Below are 17698 nucleotides of genomic sequence, written 5' to 3' on the forward strand. Positions count from 1 at the left end.
CTTTCTGAGCCCAAGGATCCTGTTTTTATTCCACTGGCTCACTTGCACGAGATGCTGGTTACTTTATTTACAACAAGCCTCTCTCTAAGGCTGACAGGATCATTACAATTGTGAAGATGTCAGTAGGAAAGGGATGTCATGGATGGATGGGAACTTTAGTGGTTGGCATCATGGCAGTACCAAGGACACAGGAGGCAGATTTGGCTCCTTTCTTCAGTAGCATAGAATAAAGTTCAACAATTTCTTCATTTGCTGGACTGGGAAGGGTTTGTCAGAGGATGAAGATGCCTTGCTAGACTATAAAGTTCAGTTATTTTCATAAATTGATACCTGTGATCATTGTGATCTTAATAACAGCACAGATATTGAAGTGATGTAAATAAACTGCTGTTCAACCAGGGGAATAAACCACCTTCCAATATGTTGTGGTATATATGTAAAAACAGCAGAATAGTTGTTCTACTAAAAAAGCCATGTGAGAAGGAGCTCTTTAGATTTTTCCCAAGAACTTTTTGCTTGTTTTTGTTTTTTGTTTTTTGTTTTTTTTTTCCAGAAGAATCAGTGGCAAGGCCAAGTCAAGACAAAATACCAAACTGTCCATGAAGTTCTGCTTTGTAAGAACGCTTCCTCTGAACTGTATCACCAGAGGATGTTACCCCTACCTTCTTGGTTTCTGCTTAAGCATGCCTGCAATGCTTGGTACTAATTGTTAAGCACTAGTGGTAGAAATCAAATGTAGTATAAAGAGTTATAAGTTAATCATCCCTAACTCATACCAAGTCAGGCCGGCCGATGGCAGCGTGCATGCATAAATATAAAGCAAAAAACTTCCAAGAAACAGCCAGCATTCACTCTTTCTGACCAAGCTGCCTATGAACAGAGTCTCTGAGTTTACCTTGATATAATATCTGATCAGTATCCTCCTCAGATCAAACACCTGCAGCATTGTTGCAGCATTGTTATCAATGATGCTGTATCCTTCCAGGATATACTGGGTCCGGGTTATTTCCCACGTCAGCCACCGGAGGTTGAAGGCTGCATTGCAGGATAACAAGTGGGGCAAGTGCCCAGGCTTACAACAGCAGCAGCCTTCATTGTCTTCATCTCCTTCTGTTATAGCTTCCACTTCTCTCTGCTGGCAGTATGTCCCTTGGCAGGGAGAGAAAGAGAGTGTGCTGCCAGTTATTGGGGGAGGAGGAAACCAAAAGACTTCTGCCGAGCAGAAAAAGTACAACTGAAGGCTCTACCCACTCCCAATCTAATGGAAAGAGCTGTGACAACAAATCAGATGTGCCAATTGAGCCATGTGCTGTAGCAAATAAAGAGCTGTATATTCATTATTATCAACTATTCATTTAGTATTATTTACTATTTAATATAAAACCCAATATGAAACTCCAGGCATTCAGTTTTGAGCTGGGCTACTATGGACCACAACTTCTGCCTCAATGAAAACTTACAGGCACATTAAACAAATTGATCCAAGTCTCAGCTTGCTTCTTCAAATAACATACATGATGCAAAGGAAGATTTTACAGTGTCAGCACACTTAGAAATCTGAGTTTTAGCAAACTATCCTGGAAAGTAGGTTCCAAAAATAACATCCAATGGGTTTTTCTCTCTCTGGCTGCTCTCTTGTACTGTGGATCAAACATCTCTAATGAAAAGCACTTGTGGCAGTATATCATGAGGACAGAACAGCTTTCTAATTAGCCTATTACATAGCACTTAGATGAAAATAGAATAAATATTTCTGAGAGAGACATTAAGTCAAAAAAGTCAGGAGGCAGATGCAGAACCAAGCCTGCATCTGCTGTGCAGACTCTGCATGTCTGGCCTGGCCTGTGCACACTTGATGCTCAACCTGAGCCCTTCAGGACTTGGGATCTATAAAAATGTGGTTTCCATGCCATGCAGGGCTCTACAAATCAACCCCAAAGTGGACATTCCTGTTGTCCCCACACTGTTCTCCAAATTTACATGTTCTTGATACACAGATTTATATATTTTTTTTTAAAATCTGCTCTCTGTGGGCTGTTGCTGAGCTTACTCTGCACTGAATTTGTACATAAACACCTTTCCAGGCTGTCTCATATGATGCAAGTCACACAGATGTCAAGGGTGGATCTTCTGCAAGTGGTTTGGTATCACCCCATGAGAGAGCTGACTCCATCAGCTTCCAGATGGTCTTCACAGGAGAGGAAGGTGCAAGGCTGCAGTTCAGCAGCTATGAAACCCCCTTGCCAGGACCACCAGATCCTGTCCTTTGCATCCTTGTAAATGTCTGAGATGAACATGGCCACGTTCATCACCTGAATGTGCCAGCCCCAATGCCCTGCAGTTTGACAGAACCCCAAGAGAGAGCCTGGAGCAAGGCAGCATCCCAAAGCTCTTCCTCTGGAATGTCATCACGGGTGCTGTGCCCTTGGCTATCCCAGTCCCTTCACAGCTCTCTGGTCAGAAACTTGAGGACCTTGAGTTTGTACTGATAGAAGCAGCATCCAGGATATTTCCCTCTCCAAAGTAAGAAAAGCCTTTCAAATATAACAAAATATGCTAAAATACTGGTTATCACCTTTTCCCTTACACCTCCTAAGATGTATCCAGCAATCAGAAACACAATAAAAAGGAAGAATAATAAGAACCAAAGAAAACGTGTGAGAAAAAACACATTGCAGTCCTAAGGAGGGGGACACACAAAAGATCCAATATATTCCAGTCTTCTCCAATCTGTTTCATGTAAGTGAAAGCTTACATGATGTAGCCAGTGTTCACACACTAATATTAGAGTATTCCTCCTTGGAATGCAGGGATACACAATATAGAAAATTATTACATGTCTTCAAGCAAAGCCAACAGAAACACTTTACCCAAGATTACTGCAAAGTACAAAACATGACCTTTATTAAGCTGACATTTCCAGCTGGACTGGACACAAACTGGACTGATTTTGCTTCCTATTTCACAGATTTCTACATGAATTAACACTTACTGCTCGACAGCAAAAAAGCAGCAAGTGCTCTGGGTCAGTGGATGATTTTGTGAAGTCAAGTCAAAAGTCATTGTACTCAAAGTGAAGAAGGAAAAGGAAGGGAAGGGAAGGGAAGGGAAGGGAAGGGAAGGGAAGGGAAGGGAAGGGAAGGGAAGGGAGGGAAGGGAAGGGAAGGGAAGGGAAGGGAGGGAAGGGAAGGGAAGGGAAGGGAAGGGAAGGGAAGGGAAGGGAAGGGAAGGGAAGGGAAGGGAAGGGAAGGGAAGGGAAGGGAAGGGAAGGGAAGGGAAGGGAAGGGAAGGGAAGGGAAGGGAAGGGAAGGGAAGGGAAGGGAAGGGAAGGGAAGGGAAGGGAAGGGAAGGGAAGGGAAGGGAAGGGAAGGGAAGGGAAGGGAAGGGAAGGGAAGGGAAGGGAAGGGAAGGGAAGGGAAGGGAAGGGAAGGGAAGGGAAGTTCCTTTATACAGAGCTTGAAAAGAGTGAAGTCACTGCCCCATGCTGGTGATGTTACTATTGCTTCTATGTTTATTTTTGAGAGTTAAAAGGTGTCTCAGGATTAAATTGTTTTAAGAAGAAATAGATCTTTATCCCACGTGCTGAATTAAGCATTGCCAAATATTTATAAGTGATGAAAAACACAAGCCCAATAAACATCTGCCACTGATCCCCTTACAACTAAGGGGATAAAAGATGGCTTTCCCAAGTCTTTGTAGCACTATGATTAAGTTGTTGGTGTGGTTTTTTTTTTCCTTTTGGTATGGAAATATCACATTTCATTCCTATGGAATGTTGGCTTTGTTTCTATGTGCCTTCTCCATTATCACTATTAATAAACACCAAATATTATTACTGGAGCTTCTGTAATTACTAGCTTCTTGAGCTCTATATTTTGTAAAATGCAGCCTAAAGAGGCTGGCAAGGCAAATAAGAGGCAAGTTCAAGAGATCCTTAATGTTTGAGGCAAGCTGTCATCACATGCATAACAAACAGAAGATGCCAGAACAATTATTTGCACTCTCAGCTCATTTAACAGGTTAAAATGTCTCCAAGTCAGCTTTGCTGGGTAATTTGAATCAACTAAGGTTAAAATCACACTACAGTGGATGCAATCAGTGTTGAACTTGGGGAATGAGAGATATTCTAACTGGGACTGGGTTATTTCAAAACCTCTGGGAACCAACTAGAGGATCTGCTGTGGTCATCTGGCAGATTTACTCCAGATTATTCCAGGACTGTGCTCTTTGCTATCTGAGAAGCATGCATGTGCTTTAATGAGAGCTGTCTGATGGACTTGGGTACTATCAGCTTGGGGATTTGGTGTCCTGGCTGCTTGCAGAGCCTCTGGGGTATCCCTGTGCAGTTTAAAAGTGAATTAATCTCAGGCATGGCCACTGCTCTGACAAAACACCAAATCCCTGTCCTTATCCTCATGCTGCTGGTTGGTGTTTCCAAATGACACCAATGGGACAAAATGCAGGCTTGATGCTCAAGTCCATGTTGGATCCCACCTCCTCCTCCCCCAAATTCTTACAATCAGTTTTAGAAAGACTGCCAGTAATTTGCTCTCATCTTTACTTGAGCCTTATTTTCATCTGTGATGCACTGGCAGGACTTCAATGCCACAGATCTGCCTGTTACTGAGAAATTTCATTTTACCATCAATCCTTTTTGGTTCATTACTCCAGACACTGGTACTGCAAAAAGCAAAGTGCTCAGCTTTATGCATTGAGCCAAGAGGGACAAGTCACAGTAAATGAAGTTAAGTGTTTCTGTGAATCTTTTACAGAAGGGTGACCCTAAACTTCTGTGCACATAAGCTGATGATTAAAATGTCAATTTTTGTATCACTTCTCAAAAAATTATCAAGTTCAAGCAACTCTTGAGAGAATTATTCATAAAACCAAAGAACTGGGAGCAGAACGTGCACTTCAGTTCGTCAGTATAATTAAGTGTAGTACCATTAAATATTAAAATACAGGAAAATGTTTTCACTGGCAATTAATTTTCAAACCTGAGAGAAAACATTAATTATTTTTTTTTACATCTCTTTCTGCAGTAGAAAGAAAATAAGCTGTCCCACTTCACTCAAGCTTACTCATTCCCTCTGACCTTTGCTAGCACAGATAAGACTGATTCATTTGTAAGATATCTAATGCTGGAGGGTTGCCAAAAATCCATCCATGAAAAAACATGTGCCTGCTGAACAAAGCAAGGTCAATCTCTGTGTGAGCTCAGGAAAAAAATAGGGTTAAAACCTGGAGCTCTTTCTAATTTTTAATCAGGATTTGAGGACTGGCGTGTGCTCTGCCAGAGTGAGCTGACCTAAGTGGAAATAAGAAAACCCAGCCTGAAGACTGTAATCTCACTTCAAACATGGAATACACCTAAACAAATGACCACCCAATCTTCTAAAATTCAAGGCTGAAATCAGAGAGTGCATTTCAATTTAATTTAGAAAACTCAGTGAGGGAAAATAAAAGCATTTTCCAATTCTGAAGGGTCAGGATGAAAATCCTGAAACATGACCATGAACTCCTAGAAACAGTTTCAAGTTCTAGAGAACACTTCATTTTAACAAGAAACCCAGAATGGGGACTCAGGATTGTGGAGGAAGGTGGCAATAACTTGATCACTAAGGACTGCAGACATAAAGTAAGCATGTAAGGTACCAGTCCACACAGAAAGGGCTCACAGGGCTCATGCATTAAACCCCACCCCACAGATGTTCAGATGATCAGAAATCCCTCTCCTGCACCAGGCACTTCAAGATTTAAACTCTCTGCCCCCAACAACCAGTTTGGGACTGGGGGGTTTAAGTAGGTGCCAAGTTTGAGAGGTGGGAATTGGTTGGATCCAGAGATGGGAAAGATGAGGATGGACTGAAGCCCAAGGTACTGTGGGCCATGCAGAGGTCATTTCACTGACAGCTCCACAGAAGTTTCATTTGTTTGGCAAAATCATGCATGTGAGTATTTCACTAATTAAAGTGGAAATATCTCACTCTGCTCCTCCAAGCTCTGCTACAAATTCCCCAAATTCCCTAATTGTGATGGATAAGGCTCCTTCTCAACCAACCCATTTCTTTTCCAGCCAGGATACCTGCTGAATAAGCAGAAAGTTTCCACCCAGAAGAAGCACAAAGAGCAGAATTACAGCCATGTAAAGGCCATCCTCTTCTGAATCAAGCATCATAAATAGCTCCATCCCAAATGGAAACTCCCAAACCCCAGAGCTAGACACATTCTGAAAACCTTCCTGCCCTTTAAGAACAGTAACTTAGGGGCTCTGATAGTCTCAGATTGCTTCAAAGAAAAATCTCAGGGCTTAAAACCACTATCAATTGCTCAAATACCAAAGCTGTTAGTCATAAAACTGTGGTTTGGTTTTCAGCTGCTTCAGGTGCTTGTATGCCTGAAAAAGTGTGTTTTCCCAACTAGATCAGTTGCTCTAATTAACAGGCAACCCCTCTCCTTTCTTTTTCTTGGTCCACAGATGCACATTATGGAAGCCCAGCTGGAGAAAAGCATTCTCTAAGGATTCTGGTTATTAAACTTTCAGCTACCAAATACCACAAAACCTCTCGTGTCACCTCTTTTGGAGTGCAATGCAAGATGCAACATTTCATTTCTGGCAAAGGCATTTTTTCAATAAAAATGCTGCAGTGAACATTTACTTTCCTTCCAGAGATCTTCTCCCTATATACATATATATAATTGTGGAAGGAAGGAAAAAAGACATCAAATATTTGAGTCTGTGTTCACAGAGACCATTGTAGCCCTATTTGAAGTCCATAGATTCCTTTCACTGCTGGAGCATTACTGAACACCTCAAAAGCCCTGTACACCATAGGTTTCCTGCATCCAACATGAAGTATCCTCTTCCCTGTTTCAGGCCATTCTTTCCAATTAAACCACAAAGATTCAAGAAATCCCTTTGCATCCTTTCTGTTCATGCCTCTCTCTGAGCATCACTTCTCTCAGTGCTAATTCTCTCCCACAAACAATGTACTTTTGGTTTTCAACCTTTCCTCCAAAAGAGATGTGTTAAAAATGTCTGCTTTCCTCTGAACTCCTTGTACTTTATCAATACCTTTAGATGGTATTGATACCCTGAGCACACCTCAAGCATGGCCTCAGGAAAGACATGAAAGTGGACTCTTTTGTTTCCCTATTGGTTTGTAAAAGCAAAAAGTAAAAATTCCAACCATTTTGAAAATAACAAATGGTTGTTGCTAGTGCTTTGCTAGTGCTACAGAGCCTTCAGGCTCTGTTAAAAAAAAAAAAAAAATCAAACTAATAAATAGTCCTTGCACTGGCAATGTACTCAGCTGCTGTAATCAAACTATACAGCATACATATATACTACAAAAATTACTACCTGTCCTTATTTCTTCTACACCATTACTCTGCAGAAAGTATATACCTTAAACTGGCAGCATTCAAACACCATTTTGCATGGGAAATAAGAACACATTAGAAAATGCTAACACAGAAAGCCTGATGGGTGATCCCATCCTGCTGTCACCACATCCAATTACCTCCAGGTCTGCTCTCTGCTTCTTGCCTTGATTTTTCTAATGGAAGTTCCAAGTGAAGCATGAATATTGCACTTGCAACACTCAGTAACAAAAATCAGAGCCCAGATTCAGGAGTTGATTACAGGACTGAAGAACACTGGGCACGAGTTAGAAAACTGCTCCTCAGGATTTCAGCATCACCATCCATAAGTCATTTCTGGACATGTGCCACCTCCATGGATCTTCTCCAAAAGACATTTTGTAGAGGCACAGACTAAACAGGAAAATATTTTAGAGTCTTCTTTTTTTCTACAGAGAAATTGCAGCTGCTGGATATTTGGACACTGCTTGTTCCCTGACTGTGGGTTTGCCTCTCTCTCTTCCTTTCAAATTAAATGGCACATTATTTATTTCTTTTGCCACCCTGCTTTTAAGCATCCCCCTGTGGTCTGGCACAGGCAGCAGAGTTAAGTTACCAGACAGCTTGATTCCCCAACACCAACCTGAAAAGTTTTCACCTGGCCTAAGCTCATTACTTCCCTTTCTTCATTTTCAGTAAAGGAGGAGTTGAGAATCTCATCTTAACACTTTGAGGCACAGAAGGTGCTTAATTTGAACAGGAATAAAGAGGAGTGAGAGAAAACCCAGCTTGGCTGACTCTCCTCTTGCACTCTGCTCAGTCTGCATCTTCTTACCCTGCCTGTAGGGGGTTTGGTTGTGTTGTTTGGGTTGGTTTTTTTGTTTGTTTTGGGTTTGTTTTCAATTTCCATTAAAAGCTGAGTCAAATGTTTCTACTACCCACAGTTAAAAAGGTATCTGCATCAGTCATTTATAATACCAGGTGTCTATTAGGCTGGACTGCAAATTGATGAAGCAGTCAGTACCTCCTGTCCCCAGGAAACTTAAATTCAGCACAGCCAACGACCCCTTCTTTGGACACTAAAATGGCAGAATTGCCCCCACAGCTCTTCAGCTACCACAGGGAGAAACACCCATAGGAAAATCCAGAGCTCCACAATGCAAATATTGCTTTTGGTTTACTCATCAAGGGAAAACAGTCCCAAACACAGAGAATACTGTTGTGATTCCCTCATTTCCAAAGCAAACACTGACTTCCTATTTAAGGAAGATTTTTAGGCCCTTCAATTAAAAGTAATTGTTTGAAATTGAAGCCAAGCAGCCAAGACTCAGAAATTACAGATTTCCAGTTCCTCCTCTAGCCCATTTTGTGGGAAGGTATTCTGTACAATGAAAAGAATCTGGGTCCTATGTGAAAGACAGTGCATGGCCAGACAACTAAAAATAGGGACACAAAATGCTCAAAGCAGAGGAAATGAGACCAGTGCTGAACAACTGCCTCGTGACTTCTTAAAGCACCAGATTCCTCCAGGGCAGTCTCATCCACTTGTTCCACTTGTGTAGAAAAAATTCCTGCCATATTCAGTTGTACCCCTCACCTGTCATTTGCAAGATCTGAAATGTGGTCCCCACAGGACAGGGCTCTGGGTGCTGCCTGGGCTGGCCCCTGCAGGCAGTGGTACCACCCAAAGAAAAGGGCAAAGGAAACCTTCCAGGGAAGAGTTTAATCTCAGTCTCAGCTTTCCCAAAACTTCCTTGGGACAGCCCTTGTCTCATCTCCTTATGCAGTTTCTCCTTGCAGGACAGCCCTTCTGGCTCCTTGATTACACACTCCTCTATGTGTAGCCCATTAGATGCTCAACCTATGAGCCTGGGAAGCTCTTTACTCTGGATTTGAAAAGTCCCACCACCTGCAAATGCAAAGTGGTATCTGTCAAAGGTCACAAACCCAAGCAACAAGCCAGCATGTGTGGCATGAGCAAAATTTAAAAGCTATTTTAAAGCGTTTTGGATTTACTTTCCTTTTTCTCCCTACTTTAGGGATGGCAACAGACAAAAGGAAGGAGTGTGAGACTACAAGAAACTGCCACTACCTTGCAATTGCCATTCCTTGAAGAGGATGATCCTGATAGAGAAATATCCTGAACAGGAAGAAAGTGAAGTGCCTTTTCCAACTAAAGTCAGCACATCCTAAATAAGAGAAATACAAAGCTTTGACTTGCTTCTCCTCTCCTATTCTTCTGTGACAGAGACCATCTCAGCACTGGCATCTTGCATGATCTGACACAGGATATTTTCCATGGGAGGAGTCTCATGATAGTTGGATTTTTTTCAAAGGTGGGTTTTGGGGATTGAAAAGTTTTAAGAACAACATTGGCTTTCAGGTTTATGGAGGGAAAAAAAAGAATCTGAAAACATCATTGGGCATAACATAAAAGATCTGTGAACCAAGCAACCAACTCAATGTGCCTTCTTCCTGAAACTCTTATGATACTGTGGCACATGACTTCAAATTTTTTAATATCTAGGTTTCTAAATGCTGCCATTCAAGTAATGATATTAAGAAGTACAGAGCTGATAGACAGACAGACAAACATCTATTAAAAAAAGAAAAGATCCTTAAACTTTATGTCCTATTTGTGAAAGATTAAAAGCTAAACAGGCTTTGTTGCTGGGTTTGTTCTTATTAAATCATTAGGGATCCTTACCTCGAAACTCAAGCCCTCTGAGCTGGAAGGTCACAAGGCCATTTCCAATTTCAATCAGGTGCACAAAGGCATTTAAATAATCTGATGCCAGAATAAAACAATCTCCTGTGTTGTAGTTTCCCCAGCGTCCGAGAATCAAATCTCCACACAGAGACTCCTGTAGAGATCTTGTCAAATGCTCATAAAAGATGGAGTTCAGATTATTGTCATCATTTCCTACAAACAGAGTAACACACATTCATAAAGAAAACAATTTTTACATCCTAAGCCATTCTGCACAAAATCTCATGTCCTTTTCCATTCCTGTATAAACTTTCTTCCTCTAGCTGGATGATACCTTCTTGATGCTTCATTCACTCTACATTTCTTAGGTGTTTCTTAGGTGATTCTCCAGAGAATCAGGCTTGCAACTTTTGTTTAAAATGAGCAATACTGTAAATAGAACATCAAATTACTGATAACAACTATCTCAGATAGTTCAAATCACTTCTGTGTTTCACAACAACAAGATGGTTTTGGTTCCACTGAAAGTCTTTGCAATGCTAAGCTAATTTCTACATATTGTTCTGAATTTTAAGAAACCATAACATTTGTTACTTCAGTACATAAGCTTAAATATTATTTCTGAGATTTTTAAAGAATTCAGTCAAACAGCTCCCAGTAATTTTGTTGGGATGTTTTTTCTTTTAGCTTTCTTGGAATTTTTCAAGTCCATGAAGTATCTGTTCATACTTACCATGAGAACACACATTATAAGAGCTTATATTTAGTATCTTCAGAAAGAATGAAACAAGGCTTGTTCAGTCCTAGAATTGCTACTACTCCTTTAAAGCTGTAGCTGTCCAATTACACATTGCTTGGAGCAATTGTTCAAGGTGAAAGAAAACAAACCAAACAACCCATTACATCCCAAGTATCCTCTTGTCAGTCAGTATTTAATTGACTTAAATGTAGCACTTTATGATAATAATTTTTAAAGGGAATGAACCTTTCACAAATGCTAACATGATGCCACATAATCCAATGTGATGTTGTCTTGTTCTTGCACTCTGTTATTAATATATCCTTAACATGAGAACTGCTGCTCTTTTCTGTAATCCAGCACTGTCTCACTTTCAAAACTTTTTAAATGCTGAGGTATGAGTGATACACATGTGCAAACCCATATCTTGTAGGTATGTTTGTGTACATGAGACTCTCTGTGAATACATAAGTACACATCAATATTTAGGTATGTGCATACTTAGGAGCAGATATAGATTAAAAACAAAAGATGACAGGTTCTGCTTTCCCCTACAAATTGCTTCTCAGAACCAGTTGAGTGTGTCACTACTCTGCTTTTCATCACCATGGCCATTACACATCCAGCCCTGGTATGGATGTGTATGTCAGTGTGTATGCACAGACAGACTCACCTGTACACCTTCTGGAATCTATTTGGACAAAATCTAAATGAGTTATAAAATGAATCTTCTAAGCACAAAATTAATGTTTTGCTCAGCTATAGGGTTTAAAACATAAGTTATTAGCATATGTAATAATGCTAAAGGTTATTGCTATCAGATGGCACAATGCCTTAGGAAGCATCTTCACTCCCTGCCTTGAAATGATAATTAAAGAGCACTGTATATGCCTCAAACTGATAATACCTCTCTAGTCTTCTTGGACACCCTGGATGACATCCATTTCTGCTTCAAGATGTGTATTTGTTCATGCTACTGATGTAGTGGATAAGGATAAAAAGGGAGGAAGACAAAAAAATATAACAGCAATAATTACCATGTAAACTTCTACCTCCACAATACATGCACTTGACACCTCAGTGGCAAAATAAACTAAGCCATGGAACACTAAAGTGGAAGAAACCCTTATATGAAAACTTGGCCTCTCATTGGGACTGGGATTTGGCAGGAAATGCTGGTATTGGTTTTCCCTGGAAAGGGCTCTGTCCCACCAGATGCTGAAATACATCAGATGAGGTACCAGATGCTCTCCACATCCACTGGCTTGCCCAAAACCTCTCACTTCCCAGCCTCACATCCCAGGAAAGTGCTGGGATGGATTGGAGCTTATTTAATGCACCAGTACCCTGAGAAGCCCACCATCTTTCCTACTTCTTCCTTTCACCCCTTCCTGTAGATTTTCCCATTTTCCAAAATGTTTTCTCTCCAGGAAAGAGGAGAAACCTATGAGCCCAAACCACTTGGCAACAGGGGCACTGTTAACCTGCTATAAAACTCCCTGCTTTGCTCACACAACATTTAAACCCTTTTAATCTCTTCAGCTTCCCAGGCAAAGCCTTGATGGTGTCAAATACATCACATTTTGCAAGTTGAGCAAAACCCCCAAACTCCCAAGCCATACCTGCATCCTTTTCAATCTGAATTGCCAGTCTGGTGTTGGAATGATCCGACCTCTTGGTGCTGGAAATAAAGACATATTGTACAGCCAAGTCTTTTTTTTTTTTTTTTTTAAATAATTCTCCCAAATTACCCCAAATGTATATATTTTTTTCTTTTCAACATATCTTCTCATTCTACATTTATATTATGCAGTTCACACTCTGATCCCTTCATTGGTTTAGCCCAAGTAGTCACATTTAGTTATTTCAGTTCAGTATTGCTACTGATAGTGTAGCAGAAAAGAAAAGGATCTGTGCTCCCTCCTTTTCCTCAATCTTCTCCTTTCCCATTTGCTTTCTTATAGGGCAGACTATTCGGATTTTAGCACCTGTGATAACACACAGCCCTGTGTACTTCAATAAATGAACTCTTAAATAAATGAACTGGCTCTAGAAGCACATCAGTCAGATGCCACCAAAACAGTGACTAGCAAGAATGTTAAATCCATCCAAACAATCCTCAAGAAATGGAGTTAAAGCAGAAAATGGGTAAAGACAAAGCCGTTTGCCTCAAACATTTGCCATTTGCTTCAAGAACAGCGTGGCCAGCAGGTCCATGGAAGAGATTCTGCCCCTGTGCTCAGCTCTGGTGAGGCCACAGCTTGAGTCCTGTGTCCAGTTCTGGGCCCCTCAGCTCAGGAAGGAGATTGAGGTGCTGGAGCAGGTCCAGAAAAGAGCAAGGAGGCTGTGAAGGGATCCAGCACAAGTGCTGTGAGGAAGGGCTGAGGGAGCTGGGGGTGTTCAGGCTGGAGAAGAGGAGGCTCAGGGGAGACCTCATCACTCTCTCCAACTCCCTGAAAGGAGGTTGGAGCCAGGGGGGGGTTGGGCTCTTTTCCCAGGCAACTCTCAGCAAGACAAGAGGGCACAAAAGGTCTCAAGTTGTGCCAGGGGAGGTTTAGGTTGGAGATTAGAAAGAATTTCTTTCTGGAGAGGGTGATCAGACATTGGAATGGGCTGCCCAGGGAAGTAGTGGATTCTCCGTGTCTGGAGATATTTCAAAAGAGCCTGGATGTGGCACTGAGTGCCATGGGCTGGGAACTGCAGCGGGAGTGGATCAAGGGTTGGACTTGATGATCTCTGAGGTCCCTTCCAACCCAGTCAATTCTAGGATTCTATGAAACATAAGGTGATGTGTCAGTGGTGAAGGTCTCATCTGTTCAAGAGCCTAAAAGTGCTCTTGGGGACAGAAACTGAGGCAGACCCCAGGCACAGTCCTCACCATGTCCTTCATCAGGGGCTGATGTGGGCAAGGAGGAGGGGCTGGGGTCTGGCTCATCAGGGTGGGGGGCACAGGACACAGAAGATTTGGAATGGTTGGTCAGGCAACTCAGAGAGCCCAAATTTATCTGTGAGAACCCAGACATGCCCCGAGGAAAACTACACTAAAGGGGATTTGGGAGGCTTTCCAACAGCTTAAGTAACACTGAAAAAGGATGGGGTAAACCCAAGGTAATGTTGTTTTTGAAGCAGAGCAGAGAGACTCTGGGAGTCTGCACATCCTCATCTCAGTGTTAGGGCTCAGGATTCCCTATGTCAATATACAATAAAGGCTGGAAGTTTCTGAGCTGAAGCTATAAGCTTGTCCTGAAGCCAAGTGGGAGTAGGACACCATCCATGTCCCTAATGTTAGCAATCCCTCTCACCCTCTACAGCCTCCACAAAAACTGGACAATAGAAAGAACAGAAATGCTTCACTTCTATTCCCTACCAGCAACTGTTTTTTTGCTTTAAATAAACATGTTGTTTACAAGAAACGCAGTTGACAAGAATACGAGTCTTAATTAGAATTATTTGTGATTAATATTAGTTCACTATTTACATAAATTAACATTTTATTTGATGTATTATTTATCTGCCTGCCTCTGGTTGCCTCAGCTTATTGTAACTGCAATTTTCATTTCCTAAGCAACAGAAAATGGCACAAAGGAAGAGGCTTTTCCAAGCAGTTCAGAATATAAAGAATTATTTTACTTCAAAAAGGTTGTCAGAATTCTTCTACCCTGATCCATATCTACCTGCAGCTGCAACATATGCAAGAGTAAGCATAAAGATTAGGTTATAGAACTCAATCAATTTTCTATTCTAAGCAGAGAAATGCTGCTGATTTCCAAAACCATATGTTTTTAGAAATCCTTTTACCTAGTGTGCAATTTTAGCTCCATTTCCTTCCTTTTTATTTTTTTTTCCTTTGAGAGAAAGTTGCCTAAAACAATCATGGAAAATCACAAGTGGTTCAGGTCACTCCAAGACATCTAATACTGCCTGACTGGGAAGAAATGAAGAATTGCTCTCACAAATAAAACCAAACCAGGCTCCACTGCATCTTTATCCTTCATTCCAAGCTCAGGAATGATTACTTAAACAGCAAAAAAGTGGGCCTCAGGACATGAAACTAGAAGGGATTTACCTTTTTACACACTAGCAGCAAAACTCAAATCTTTATACAGATGTTTTTAAGCTTTTTTTTTTTTGTTTGTTTTTTTCCCCAAGACACAGACAGCTTGTAAAGCAAACTTCTGTCTTGAAATTCAGTTTATTGTTGAATAAACTCAGTCAGGTAATCCATTTGGGATAACTTCCACAACTATCAGTAACCAAAGCCACGTTTGTACCTTCTGGAAGGCAATGGGAATTTGCATAGTAGGGAACATTAATACACTGCACCTAACAAACCTACAAAAACTTTACTCCTGGGCTTTTCCCCATCAACTAGGACCCCTCAAAGTGAACTTTTGGGACTAGTGGGTAACTTGGGCTACCTCAAGTAGCCTCTTGCTTTAAATTTGGTTGTTACCACTCATGCCAGGTGATAATTAGCCCAGTGATTTAATTTCTCCCTGAACTGCATTATTCTATGCAAAACAAGTACAAATCCTTGCCTTAGCAATTGGTTGTGTTTGGATGGCTCCAGCTAAGTCTTCAGCAATTTTGAAGCCAATATTCTGCTCCTCAGCTCCTGAAATCCCTGTCTTATGCTCTTTAAATACAGCATTAATATGGGCATTGATATAATCCACTGACTTGCATAGCACTGCATTGCTCCCCCCATTCTAACTCTTGCTGCTCTTTGCAAAAGGATGAAGTCATTTCCTACACTCTCCTTCTCCAAAAAAAAACTTCCTCATTTTTCAACCTGAGGAGACTTTCTTTCACTTTACTCTCCCAATTTCCTCAGAAAGGTAGAAAAAAAAGATAGAGGGGGATTCAGGGAGCCTGGGGAACACACAGTGGATGGTGAGAAGCAGGCAAACTGAAAGCAAAAAGATGACTGCTGTGCTTATTTCCAGAAGATGAAAATAAAGTTGCAGCTGTTCTATCTGCCTTGCTCTTTGCCCCAAAACAAAGTCCACTATTCCTGCTGGGACAGAGGGGATCTCTACTTTGAAAGAGAACAAAACAATAAAAACCAGTTCTCCTCTGGGGGGGATGCAAGAGATGCCTTTCTAGGGTGGATCCAAAGTTTTTCTTTGTCTGTGTCCAATGAATTTTAATCTGTCTTTCCATGACATCTAACATGCAAGTCTCACAGAGAGAAACTTCACAATGCTGCAGCCCTGTGATTATTCTTTGGGGGCTGGGAAAAAAGAATAAATCCTCAACGTTTCTGTGTGAATATGCTGCTGGGAATGTAAATGGGAGGCAGCAGTAGTAGTAGGCTCTGAGAGTAAGCCAGGAGGGCAAAGGAGGAGATGGCAGAATAAACAGACACCCATGAGTATGTGAAGGACACCAGAGGCAAAAGTGGTGGGACTAATTGGAAGTGTGAGGATGCCCAAGCAGTTTTAAATCAATTCCATCAAAAACACAGAATGATTTCAATGTGATTATAAGAGCAGAGGCTGACAGCCCCTTGGTGCATAACCATGCCCAGGTTTTCTGAGCAGATGCATAGAAAACATGCCTTAGGTTTAACTCCCATTAATAAAGAAAGCTCTTCAAAATGAAAGCAATTTCTCCTTCCTCATCACTTGCTCTGGTTTTTATCTATCATGCTTTCTTCCTCCTCTCCATCCCTGACTGCTCCAGTGTTTCATCTAACAATAATAAAAAGTGGCTTTGACTGCATGCTAGGAGACTGGGGGAGGTTCCAAAAGTTCCATTTGTAAAAGACAGTGGAGTTGAAGGATCCTTTTAGAACACAGGATGATCTTATTATCAATAGTGTTTCCTGTTCTTAAAGTTTCTTTCCTTTCTTAGAAGGCTTTTGTAGTTCATTCTGAGAGCTTCCTGGATGTGGTTTTTTTGGGTTGCTTTGGATTGTAGGTATAAAAATCAGAATTCTGGTCATTTGCTGAGCTACTGCTGAGCATGTTTAGTAGGCAGATTTCTGAAGCCTTTCTTGAAGATGAGGTTCCTGTGCTCCTGCAGCAACAGAATGCAAATGAGAGATGTGAATTTCAGATCAAAAGCTAAGTACCCAAACATGGATTAAAGAGCCCACCTAAATGCTCTGAGATTCAAAGGCTGAACTGGGGAAGTCACTGCTTATTTGGAAGCCAGGTCATTTAAGCATCTCTGTACTCTAAAACATCCACTAATGCTTTACTAAAATGCCATTAGTATCCCCACTTTTCAGTTAGGAGGGAGATAGCAAGAAAGCACCAGGAACTGCAAGAAAAAGACAAAGATTGGTGAATGATGTATTACAAGGACAGCTTGCATCAGAAATACTAGTTCAGCTCACTACAGGGTTTTCCATATACCTATTTCTCATCAAAAGATGAAGGAAAGCAAAACAGAAGCTAACCCAGCTATTCCAGTGCTGTAAAACATGAACACTGAACTAGAAAAATCTTACTGCTAATGAGTTGTATGACAAAATCCAGTACCAATATATTTAATATCCTTGATTCTTTCATTGCAAGAACTGCTGAGAGTGTTAATTATTTACAGCAGGCTTTACAGTAGTCTCTACTGTACTATTCAGACTGAAAATAATCTCTAGCACATGGTAAAACTAGAGAGAAAGTTTGAGAACACTAGTCAAAAGATTTTTAAAAAATTATCACTCCAGCATTCATCCAGTATTTACCTGGTCCCAACTCAAAGTTTCAGAGACAATTTTGCATTATTTCAGAAAGAGCAAGAGATATTTTACATATAGCTTTTATAAGCCCTGGGGTATATAACCTTGTACATCAGGAGACAACCAGGAGTTCAGCAAGCTGTAAGCATGAATTATTCCCTGCTGCTCCATCACCTAAGTTGGAATGGTTAAACTTGCTGAA

The 17698-nt window shown here is 41.1% G+C and overlaps 1 protein-coding gene across 1 annotated transcript in view; it reads right to left on the minus strand.

Annotated features, from left to right (window-relative positions):
* Window positions 1–17698, minus strand: part of PCNX2 (pecanex 2) — a 146450-nt gene that overhangs the window by 24343 nt on the left and 104409 nt on the right. Inside the window, exons 23-25 of the mRNA XM_030447709.1 lie at window positions 12434–12492; window positions 10070–10285; window positions 896–1149 (exon numbers count right to left, since the gene is read on the minus strand). Of these exons, the coding sequence (XP_030303569.1) occupies window positions 896–1149; window positions 10070–10285; window positions 12434–12492 (529 nt within the window). The remainder of the gene's footprint in view (window positions 1–895; window positions 1150–10069; window positions 10286–12433; window positions 12493–17698) is intronic.

Source organism: Calypte anna, chromosome 3, assembly GCF_003957555.1.
Source record: "Calypte anna isolate BGI_N300 chromosome 3, bCalAnn1_v1.p, whole genome shotgun sequence".
NCBI lineage: Eukaryota > Metazoa > Chordata > Aves > Apodiformes > Trochilidae > Calypte > Calypte anna.